General features: G+C 39.0%; 1 protein-coding gene and 1 long non-coding RNA gene across 3 annotated transcripts in view; one reads left to right on the top strand and one right to left on the bottom strand.

Annotated features, from left to right (window-relative positions):
* The first annotated feature begins 584 nt into the window (after window positions 1-584).
* Window positions 585-4,106, top strand: LOC139006508 (uncharacterized). Of its 2 annotated transcripts, XR_011470751.1 has the most exons (4): window positions 585-807; window positions 1,890-1,991; window positions 2,524-3,827; window positions 3,937-4,106. It is a non-coding gene; the product is annotated as an uncharacterized lncRNA (long non-coding RNA). The 2 variants fall into 2 exon arrangements; XR_011470750.1 differs by having other exon boundaries at window positions 2,524-4,106.
* A 1,586-nt stretch (window positions 4,107-5,692) lies between these two features.
* DNAJB14 (DnaJ heat shock protein family (Hsp40) member B14) overlaps window positions 5,693-12,426 on the bottom strand; it is a 48,853-nt gene continuing 42,119 nt past the window's right edge. The window contains exon 8 of the mRNA XM_070392146.1: window positions 5,693-10,916. Coding sequence (XP_070248247.1) covers window positions 10,792-10,916 — 125 coding nt within the window. The 3' untranslated portion in view covers window positions 5,693-10,791. The remainder of the gene's footprint in view (window positions 10,917-12,426) is intronic.

Genomic DNA, 12,426 nt, shown 5'->3' with positions numbered 1-12,426 from the left:
AAGCACTCCCTACGCCTCCAACGCCCGGAGACGCGGCATTTCCGGGGAGGGGCAACGGACACCGTGCGCGCGGGCTGGCGTCGTGCCCCGCCCCATACCACGGCCCTCCGCGGGCAGCAGCCTCCCGCGCCTGCGCAAACTCCAGGCCGCGTGGCCGCTGGGATACCCGCGGTTCAAGTTTGAACCGGGTCGCTGCGTGTTTCGCCACTGTAAGTCTAGCGAAGAAACTTTTTTTTTTTTTTTTTTTGGTGCGCAGAGAGTGTGTGGTTTCCATTCGGTTTTCGGGAAGCGGTATCATAAAACCTTTTCTTCCGTTGGAGAAATGTGAAGGTGTGCACAGCAAGCACCAGGTTGCGGTTATTAGAAGCCCCATGATGTCCTACTCTTGGCTTTCCCGTTACCGGAACCTTCCCCCTGCGCTCAGTCCCGGCCCCCTGTGCCCCGCGTGGGGCTCCCGCCCTCCCTGCGGTTTCCCTGTTACTCTCATTGCAGGCGCCGCAGGAGGCAGCGGGACGGCTGAGAAAAGCAGCTCTAGACCCGGCGCCCCGCAGCCGCCGGCACCCGCCTCGGCTCAACCGCCCCCCCCCCCCCCCCCCCCCCCGTTGCTGCCGACACGGCCGCACTGGGCCCAGCCAACTGCGCGAGAATGCAATAAAACTTCCTAAACTCTCACGAGGCCTCGGCCTGGCTCCTTGCCGGCGGGGACCCCACAGTTTGGTGCTGGAACCCAGGATGCACAGCAGCCCGTAGTGACCCCCACCCCCGGCTGCGGGCTCCTCCCGACCACACCGGCCGCTCCAGTTTCCGGTAAGAGGCACTTGACCTGCTTTGCTGGCTTTGCCCCAGGAACGCCAGCGGGCGCGGGGCTGGGGTTCACTTCCGGGCCCGGGCCTGACCCCCCACCTTTATTCCAGCCTCCTTGAAGTTGTCAGGGTCATGTTACCCCTGTTACAGAATGTATCAGGAAAATGGCTTAGGTAATCATTGGCTTTAAAATCTCATAGAGCCCTGACCGGTTTGGCTCAGTGGATAGAGCGTCGGCCTGCGGACTCAAGGGTCCCAGGTTCGATTCCGGTCAAGGGCCTGTACCTTGTCTGCGGGCACATCCCCAGTAGGGAGTGTGCAGGAGGCAGCTGATGGATGTTTCTCTCATTGGTATTTCTAACTCTCTATCCCTCTCCCTTCCTCTCTGTAAAAAATCAATGAAATATATATATTTTTAAAAATCTCATAGATTTAAGACAGTAAGTGTAACTGAAATGAAGGGTTTTTGGTAAAGTTTTCCAGTTCTTGACTCTCTGTAATCGACCTTCTCTCTTGTCATACTTACTCCACCCACCAGATCCTCCTCCTGCACTCAAAGCCCCCTTCCACCAGCCCTGGCCCTTTCCACCCAACCCTGAGGCTTCTGGTCAGTCCTTCCCCGCCTGTCCGGCCCCTCAGGCCCTCCCTTCCCCTCTGACCGCCCCAGCCCTCCTCCCACTGCCCCTCTGTCTCTGGACTCCACCCCTTCCTCCACCCCCTCAGCCTTCTTGCTGAGCCCCATCTCACTGGTTCCAGACAGCCCAGCCTCCAGCCCTTTTCAGCGTCTGCACTGCAGACCCTTCCTACTTGGACACGTCCCCACCACCTCTAGCCCTTTGTGGGGATTCTCTCTCCACCCTCGACCTCACTGGTCACCTCCTTGGGCAACTTGCCAACACAGTGCTTCTACGCCTGCCACTCACTCCCCCCTTGATCCTCCACTGGAACCGGGAGACTGGACATGCTTCCAGCATCCAACAACCGGGGGACGCTAAAGCCCAGGTAGACCGGCCCACACCAGGTACTTCTGACCACACGAAGGCGGCCAAGTTACAGGGCTGTCCTTCCTCACTCCACTCCTCCAGGTTGAAGTGAGCCCCTGCACCCCAGGCTCCACCAGTCCATTTGTATTGGAGTGTCAGCCTCGGACCAGCTCGCCTCAAGTTCATAAAAATTCCCAAGGAACTGTGAGTCCCGGACCTTTACCTAATCCCCTATAAGCCAGGCTCTCCCCATTGCCCCTCAGTGCTCTGACTATACTGGTCCCCGCCTCACTCTTTGCACCTCATAGCAGCTGTTCCTCTCCCTCTCAGCATCCACTCCCCACCCCCACGGAATCGTACCTCTTGTCTTTCCTGTGGGACATGTTCCTCCCAGAGGATTTTCTTGACTATTCCTGGGAACAGATTACAACCTCGTTAAACCTGGCCCCATGATTGACCAAGATACTATAAGATCTCCCCTCTTCTAGTGCCTGGTCTTCCTGTGGGTCATCCTTATCATTCTTGATCTTCTGATGTACTATTACCTTATGTCACCTGGTTGGAACTACGCTTAACACTTAGGGTTGTACAGTGATCTCCCTAATGCTTCTCTTCTTATTCTGTACACAGATTTACCCCATACCTCTAAAAAATCTTCTAAGTCCTCACTCTCTCTCTAGAACCCTAGACCTAACACATCACCTCCTCGTCATAACCTGTTTTCCCCTCTTTTCAGCTAGCTACACGGCAATCCCAGCCTCCCTACATACATGGGCCAACTCCAGTCTATCCTTCCACTACAAGGTACATGGAGGACTCCCATTCCAACTCATGCACCTCGATGAAATGTATAACTTCAAAATCACAGAAATGACTAAAGGAACACTCACAGGCAGGGCCGTACAGTTACTCCAGTCATACTTAAACAACATAACTGAGCACTCCTCCAACAAAGTCCCCATCTTAAGACCAGTAACAACCAACACCGTCATAGTACCTCAGGCCCCTCTCTGCATCAACAGGACACACCCTGCAGGAAAGGATTTAGGGTATCTTGATCAACGCCTATGCCACTTTACTCTTGAAATTCAGCCCTCTTTCAAGCGTTGGGCAAGTTATATAGTTACCCAAACAGCCTACTTCTCAAAGCCTGTTCAATTCTCAGCCTGGCCTACCATCTCAGCAACCTTCCCAACAACTGACACTTCCCAGTTCTGTTCAGGTCGACCTCTTTCCTGCATTAACTACTTCCCCTGGCAGGATTGCAAATCACAATTACGTTCTAACTGCCGCCAAATCCCCTCCCATGGCCTCACACACTCCAAATTTTGGGTAGACACTGACAGAAAATATATATTTTTTGAGAATACCACCACAGGGGCTACACAGGTCAATCCTGAAGGCTCTTTTCAGCTCCTTACGGGGGCAACCTTAGCTGGAACTCTTTCTGTTTGGGAAAATGAAAACAACAAGCTCACTCACCTCTTCACCATTGAAAAAACCTTCTGCTTAAAAAATCAAGGGATCTTGTTACTGTGTGGTACCAATACCTACCTCTGTCTCCCAGCCAACTGGACTGGGACCTGTACCCTAGTCTGTCACCCCTGAGATAGACATTGCCCCTAATAACCAGTCCTTTAAGGTTCTCACTGCTTACTCTGGGACCAGGAAGGACAAACTAGATGATAGGGCCACAAAACTCTGACAGCTTTCAGAATCCTGGGGCACCTGGCCACAGAATCTAAATTGGACCTCTTGGCTTCTACCTTTAGTTGGGTCCCTCTTAATGTTCTTTCTGGCACTGATCTTTGGCTCATGCATCCTAAGAGCCATTTCTTCCTTCCTCCAAAACTGCATCCAAGCTATCACTAAGATCCATAGGGGAAATAATGCTTCTCCAGCCCTACACTAGATCTCATCCCCTCCCTCAGTCCCTAACTAGGTAGGGACAGCTCTACGCCCCACCTGAGCAGGAAGAAGCTACAGAAGAATGAGATCAACCTCCCTCGTCAGCCCCAGCTCATAGAAGGAAAATAAAAGGTTAGAATGCTAGGCATATTCTGAATCATTCCCCTGCACTCAGTTCTTTTCCATTATACCCCACTTGGATCTCCTGCTCTCTGCGGTTTTCCTATTATTCTTATTTCAGGTGTCACAGAGAAAGCTGACCGGCTGAGAAAATCGGCTTTAGACCTGACTTCCTGCACCTGCATCTGGTTCCTGGGGACCTTCACAAGACACAGATATCCCACCCTCCCTACCCTTGCTTGCTGACACGGATATACTGGTCTCAGCCCACTGTGAGAGAATGTAATAAAATTTCTTAAACTCTTAACAGGATCTCTTTGCCTGCCTCCTGTTGGTGCGGACTTAACACCACCCACTGCTCTGAACTCATGACCTTTAGAGTGAATTGAGGAGCCATGGTCTTTATGGAGTTCTCACAGTTATCTATCTATGCACCTCAATATGCAGACATTGGGCAACCTTCTTTCACAGGCTCTTGAATTAGAAGGCTGTGCCTGTAAGGAATGCTATTTTTTATTTGGAGCCTTGCTTGTTTGCACATTTTACAAAAACCTACAGTAGATAGAAGGAAAATGAAGTCAAGGGGAACTTGTTTATGACTGGTCTTTAGTTCCAACCCCTAGTAAGAGTACAAAAAGAATTAACTCTAGCCCAAGACATGATGCAAAGAATTGGATATTTATTCTCTATTATTCCTGAGAAGATGAAATGGTACATATGTTACAATGTACCATATAATGTACCTTGTAATGACTTTCATTATTATAAGTGAATTTAGCAGTTCCATAGCAAATGACCTGATTGAAAATCATTTCCTTTCCCTTATCTAAACCCTTAGCATCTATGACACAGCTTCATTATTTTATGCCCTCGCCTACTCTAATCTCCTAACTTAAATGATGGCATTCAAGCCTGCCTTGGGGTTCTATGTTTTTCTCTTATCCTGAGAGTGAATTCATTTTCACTTTCTACTTGGCCCTTTATATCAAAATAAAAAATCAATTAGTTTTCCTATGTAATAAATATTAAGGTCATATGTAATAAAAGAAAAAAAGGCCTTATAAAACCACATTTCCAGCTACCACCCTTTTTCTCTACTTTTATAGCCAAATTTTTGAAGTTTTTAATTGCTGCCTCCATTTATCCCAAATTCAATTTGATTATTCTTTTGGTTCTGCCTTGTTTATATCTCAAAATAATTTATTTATATTCCTACTCTGATCCAAGCCATGATCACCTCTCCTTTGACAATTTCCTATCCTTCCTACATTCACTTTTGCCCTCCAGTCTTCACACAGCAACTAAAATGATATTTTAAAAACTCAGATCTCATAATGTAAGTCCTTCCTTAAAAATCACAAAGGTTTTCTCCTTAAAGTCCAGTTATCACCATTATGGTTTATATATGGTCCTATGGAATCTGACTCCTATCTTAATTGTCTAACTTACCCTGGCTTCCTTATGCCATAACCGTAAGTTTGTTTTCATTGCTGTGAAGTTCCTATGACTTTAGCAACTTACCACACTCTGCCTGAAACATTTCTCTAGGGTTCACCTTACTGCTGCTCTCATCTTTTAGGTTTCAGCTTCAACTCACTTTGTCAGAGAAATCTTTCCTGGTCCTCCCAAAGTAGGTTAAGTCTTCTAGATATATGCTCTCATTGTACCTTGTAATTTTTCTGTGGCTTTCATCATAGTCATTTACTTGACATTTATCTTCCTTGTTAGATATAGACCTCATAAGGATTTTTGTCCTGTTCAGTGATTAATTCCCAGCACTAAGCTCCCTCCCTGGGGATACTAGGCATTCATTCATTTACTGAATGGTTGAAAGAAAGGGCATATTAAGAATATAAAACATGATAAAACAAATGCTGTAGAGTGAGAACAGACCTTTTTATTCATATACTGAGATAAACTTCAGAGACTGAAAGAAAAAAATCAAATCATTCAGAACATTCATTAAAATTCATTTTTTAACAGAGTTCTCACAAAAAATTTAAGTCTGATATAACATTAAATATTTTACAAATCAGACATTTAATTTAAATCTAATTTTATAATCTTGAGTGCACTATAGACAAAGATTTCCTTTACCAGTTTCACTTCATTTAACTAATACAAGGCTTCCATTAAAATCCTACCACACCTTGAAAATTACCTGCAGCTTTTAAAGACACGACTTAAACTTAAATGGAAAGTCTTATGTAGCAATCCAAAAAACAACACAAAAATAGGTAAGAAGCATTTCTTAATACAAATAAATTATAAAATATCATTTATGTGTGAGTTTATTCTCATTGGCATAGTTATCCAACTAAAACAATTCATTTTGAAATTGGTGCTTAAAATACTCCAATGTCACTGGAAAATGCCTATCATTTTAGAAGTGCTTTTAAATGGCAACTCTCAGATGGGAAAGTCCCGATTCCTGTGCTGAAGTGAGGGAGACTTGTTCATATTCATGCCAGGCGTCATCTGTTATGCAGTTACTAGACAGCTTGACAACCAGTAATCCCAATTTTCAATAACATACTAAACTAAGACATTCCAAGAAACACTTCTTACCACCTACATATTTCCAGATTGCTAGATATAGAAGACACAATTGTATTTGAAGTATGGGCCTTACAATAGGAAACTTGAAAATATGAAAAATATTACACCAATGAAAGAATTCCTACCAATGAAATTCTGTGAACTGCTTTCAAAGAATATCCACGGCTAATGGAAGCTCTGCTCTGTGCAAACATAGTGTGGTATAAAATAATCACACATTTGAGGTATTATCTGGAAAATATATACAACTATACATGGACACATCCACAGACTATTCACAAATCTATTGGCCCCCAAACCAGCAGATAATAAAATAATCACGTACCACAGGAAAAAGTTACAGGGAACTTACAAAAAAATGTGGTTACATAATCCTTAATATAAGGAGTATGTTTTGAACTGATGTTTGAGGGAAAATGTTTCCATTTATATGAAAGTACCTATTTAAATAGTAATAAAACCAAAAAGGAAACCTGAATTCTAGGACTGTATTGCCTCCCAGATTATTAAAGAAATATGCAAGAATTCCTTGAAGATCCTCTTCTACCCACTTTTTCTTTGTAATTAAAAAATACAATTAAAAGATTTTGGGAAGTTATTATCAGATGACTCCTCTTCACTGGTTTATAGAAAAATTTATGGATTTTAACTAGGCAGTAATCCATTGTGGCCAAAAGACAAGCCTTTTTAGCTATTTAGGAAAGATTAAAATTCTGGTTCATTGTTCATTTTTGGAAGTTTTTCTATTCTGATAAGAAAAAAGATTATGAATGCCATTTTAGTTTGCTTCACTTAGTATAAAGACAGTTATATGGGTAGTAGTAAACCCAAGCTTCATATGGGGAAGCTAAATAAACGCACTAATTTCCCTTTTGAACCACTTAGTCCTCTGACTTAATACTTACCGAACTGGAAAAAATGGCTAATTTGGTCCTCAGGCCAACATCAAAAAAATATTTCACTGCCTTAACAAAAGTGGGAAATTTGCTTTTAATGAATATGTAGGAATCCATTATTAGGTAATATTAACATGTCAAGTGTATTAAATAACAGCTGCACTTGAAAATAATGGAGACCAACAAAGGAAATCAAGATGTTAATCATATTTCTTGGTAACTACTTTACATACTAGTGTAACTGAGGGGGTTAACAGGAAGAAAACTTAAGCATAAAAGTGCAATTAAAGTAAAGGGCTGGAATTTTATATTCCTGTTCCTGTGAACACCTGAGCTGATACAAAGGCAGACTGGCTTAATGCCTTGGCATATATATGCCTTAAGGACCTTTTCTCTACCAAATCTTTATAAATCATAAGTAAGCATGTAATGACTATGAAACAACTACTTATTTAAGCATTCAAATGCAATCTGTTTCTAAAATTATTGTTTTCATTTATTAGATGGATTATACTTTGAAATTTCTCATTGTTGAGAATTATCATTTCATTAAAATAAATTCTGAAACATACAAATGTCTAGCACCTGTCTAATTGAGAACTAAGGAATAAAATAAAAAAAATAGAAAAGGTATTATTTACTTTCCCCCACATCCTCACAAGGATAATGTTTATGTGTGTGTTGTAAAGAAGGATAAAAATGTAAATCATTAATAAATATACTTGCTGCCAAACTTCTAAAATACCAGTAAGAAAAGCTAGTAAAGCAATACTTAAAGAGGGCTATTAGGGAATGATTAAAATGAACAGTACAAGTTTTCAAATTAAATTGCAAGGCTCATGTAGGTAAAACTAAGATGACAAAATGTTGGATTTTTAAAAGTAGCAAAAAATATGAAAATCTTACATCTTAACACATTGCGGACCAGTAGTTTTATTGCTAGCTTTACCCAGTGACCAGATAAGTTTCTATTGAACGAGTACAAAAAATGTTTTACATAAATGTTAAAGGCATGCTTTAAAATTAAATACCCATTGCATTTTGAAGTTATTTATTACATGTTCTTACAAGCTAACATCTTTTTAAAGTATGATACTTTTTAAAACATTGTGTAATATGAAGCGAGAATTCTCATGATCCGTCCACAATGTGTTAAAATAGCTAACATCTTCTTATTTTGTAGAATTAACCAAAAATTCTAACACTTGGCTGGGCCTTTACACCATGATACAGGTAACATTAAGGACTTAATCTTTATTTGCATATTTTATATGTAGCTTATGCTGTCAGGCACTCAGTCATTTCCCACAGTTCGAAAATTTTATCAAACACATTTCCCCGAACATTTTATGAAATATAATAGAATGTAGAAAAGAAACTGAAATGTAATACTGTCCAAAAGCCATGTATGACTTGTTACCACAATCGTGTAAATATCCCAGTAAAATGGAAAAATAGCCTAGCTGGTTTGGCTCAATGGATAGAGCGTTGGCCTGCAGACTGAAGAGTCCCAGGTTCGATTCCGGTCAAGGGCATGTATCTTGGTTGCTGGCACATCCCCAGTAGGGGTTGTGCAAGAGGCAGCTGATCGATGTTTCTCTCTCATCGATTGTTTCTAACTCTCTATTTCTTTCCCTTCCTCTCTGTAAAAAAAATCAATAAAATATTTTTAAAAAGGAAAAATAAATGGATGAAAATCTTCATAAGTTTTCTGATGCATATGAACTTTCAAAGTTAATTAGAATGCTGTGGCCTTTTAAAAAAATTCATTGTACAGGCTCAAGAAAATATTTGAAATTGTATTTCTTTTAAGCACTGCTGTTTTTTTTTAAAGGTGGCATTTCTAAAAGAAAGTTAAGCTGTCCAGTTTTCCTAGGACAATATATTGTTTAGTTTAAACTACTAATTCAATCAGGTATTTCTATTGATTCATCTGGAAAGGGGATACAAGAGAACATTTTTTAAAGAATGGTCATTTTAAAAGTTTTAGCAGATACTATAAATTGACTACATTCAGGGAAAAAAAATCTTTAGCATTCTCTCACACACACAAAAATTACCAAAGATGTGTTCATGTTCCATTAACTGAGAATGAAGCAAAATTATTACTATGTTAAACATAGATTAGAAATCAACTAGTTTCATACCCAATATAGGCAATAAAACTTCAATTTCCATCTGATTTCTCAAATTTATATTATGGATTTAACTACCAGGAGCTTATTCCTAATGGATTAATTGAATTCTCAATGGTGAATAGATTTTAGCTCAGAATTTTATAAGGATAACTTGCTATAAATCATTATTCTATCTGCTGCTATATTTCTGCTCACTGTTGCATGTGGCCAAACAGATCATGCCCTGATCAAATAAGTGTGCTGTGATCTACTTATGTATTTAAGAGTTGGCAATCAGGTTAAAAGGCACAAAGCAAAGTAGTAGTTTTTCCTATTATTTATTTGTAGAAGAATCCATTTTACTTTTGGATTCTGCTTAAATTATCACTAAGAAGAAACTGCAAATTTCCATGAGGGTGGAGGAAACATGTTGGTTCTCTTCATAAAGTTTAGCAGCTTTCAAAGACATATACAAGGGTGGGCAAAAGTAGGTTTATAGTTGTGAGTACACAAAAGTTTATTCTTATGTTATTATTAACTATGTATTATTTATTTATATTAAAACCATAAACCTACTTTTGCCCTCCCCTATATATGAACATTTGGGGGTATTTTAATAATTGGAATTGCAAATGACATAAATGCAACTTACTGTTGAAGACCCATTTTGTTTAATATCTATATAGCCATTTCCTCATATTTTCTTTAAAATCTATCAGTATAGCATTTCATTTCTATGCATGGCTTAGCAATTCATAAAACTAAATAAACAGCAAATTGATACTCTACACCAGTTCATTTATCTCAATATATATTTTGGAATATAATGGCAATATTAAAATAGCTAATAATGCTACAAGATTTTACACAAAATTAATTTAAACATCTTTTGTTTTTCCTTTTCTTTTTGGAAGAGTTTCAGTGTTTAAACTCTACACATTCAACATCTGACAAGTAACATGTAATTTTGTCACAGAACATTTATTCCATCAATTTAAACTGAAGTTTCTCATGGAGCTAAACACAAAGAATTTAAATAAAAAGGCAATAACTTATATGTACACAAAATGATCATTTCATAAATATTTACATAACAAGGGGAAAATGGAGAATCACTAAAACTGAAAACTGCTACAGGTGTGATAATCCTTTCTTGAGACATTTTTGTTAGTCATAAAAGCTTTTAAAGTGAAAATAATTACAGAAGCATAACTAAAATACTGATTTTAGTTTTCAGTTTATTACTATTTAAAGGAGTCAGTAGGTCATAAACAGTCCAAAATTTCAGGGACCAACTATTCAGTTTAGTTTTTAACAACAAATCTTTTTCTTTAGCTCTCATGATGAAACTAAACTCACAGAAAAAATAAATAGTATGCTAAAAGATATAAATAAAATTCCAGTTCATCCTCCTTTATAAATACTGGTCAGCCGCTCCAGTTCTTTGCAGTTATCCATGCTCAAGGCATCTGCCTTCCTTCGAAGTCGTTCATCACGATACACTTTTGCTGCATATTGCATATCTACTTCTGTTAATAAACAAAAATATTTTGCTAAGTAAATAATAATTTAAATTAAGTTGTTGTTTTTTTTAACACAAATGAAGTTTCATAGAAACCTTTCAATGTACTTCTGTTAATTGACTTTTTTTTTCTTTTAAATAAGTCCAAGTGCTACTCCTAAAAGCTACTTGGAAACCTAGCATGTAAAACAAACACAGAACTACTCTGGAAGAGAAACAAGTATGGAGTCCTGTCAACCTTTTCCCTCCACTCCTGTCCCCAATGGTTTAAGAACTACTGCTCTAAAGCAGCATCTTGAATCCATATGCTATTCTGCTACTGTTGTTTTTGCTGTGACCTTTTATTAAGGTTTCACATTAATTATTTCCAAGACTTGGAAGTAGAAAATTTTGAAATCTGTTCTGAGTTTCCTTGAATTTAAAAAATATATATACAATAACTGTACTGAAGGAACACAAAGGAGAAAGGAAGCTTCCTCTACAATCATCGTAGTGACATTCAGCAGTAAGTACTTCTGAGGCTGCCTTCAGTATGAGGAATACATTACTAAAGAAAAATAAATGAAGTAGGTATCAAACATTCTTCAGAGTTTTCCTTGTTTTCCTGTTATTCTCAGCCATTTCACTGTTTGGTACCACTTCGAAAGGGTGGCAGTACTTAGAGAAGATGTAACAAAAAAAAGGGGGAAACAGTGACCAAAGTAGAGGACATCAGCCAGGACCACAAACAGTATACTCAAAGTAAGAATGTTTTCTATTTTTAAATATCTTCAGGAATGATCTTTATTCAATCATTCAGGCTTGAATTTAACAACTAATATATTTACAAATGAGGCACTTAGAAAATCCATTTGCAGCTGATTCTTTCCAAATGAGGTAGTTAACTCAAAGTTCAGAGGGCTAGTGAATGGCAGAACCTGGATTCCAATCCAAATCTCCCAATCCTAGTCTAATATTCTTTCCATTACCTCAAATTATTTATTGTATTTCATAAAACACCTATTTTACCAATTTAAGCATTAGAGAGTGTTAGAAGTGACTCCAAAACAGAAAAACACTGAAAGAATATTCATTGGCCAAAAATCTCTTTGGTTGTATTAAGTTAAAAAGAAGATAATCTCATTTTACTTAACTAGTAAAACATTCAATCAACGGGTTAATTAATGTTATACTGAGCCCCTCCCACTTCCATCTTTATTCAAAATCACTAACATATAAATAGATGTGCTGAATTTATTGGATTTTATTTTGAAAATTTCAAACCTCACATTTTGTCAATTTTGCTTTTACTGTTTCTACAAAAACTTGTGACTGTTGTGGTGGTTATTATTACTTTATAGAACCATTTGAGAATAAGTTACAGACATCATGACCTATCATTCCTAATTACTTTAGCACATTTTTCTTAAGAACAATTGCACTCTCTCACATAACCATAATACAATTTTCAAATTCAGAAAGTTAATAATGATATCATACCACCTACAGTGGTACTCAACCTTCTGGCCCTTTAAATA

The sequence above is a fragment of the Myotis yumanensis genome, unplaced genomic scaffold, assembly GCF_028538775.1.
Source record: "Myotis yumanensis isolate MYYU_CA2020_CCGP unplaced genomic scaffold, mMyoYum1.0.hap1 SCAF_1, whole genome shotgun sequence".
NCBI lineage: Eukaryota > Metazoa > Chordata > Mammalia > Chiroptera > Vespertilionidae > Myotis > Myotis yumanensis.
This window is presented reverse-complemented; position numbering and strand designations above follow the sequence as displayed.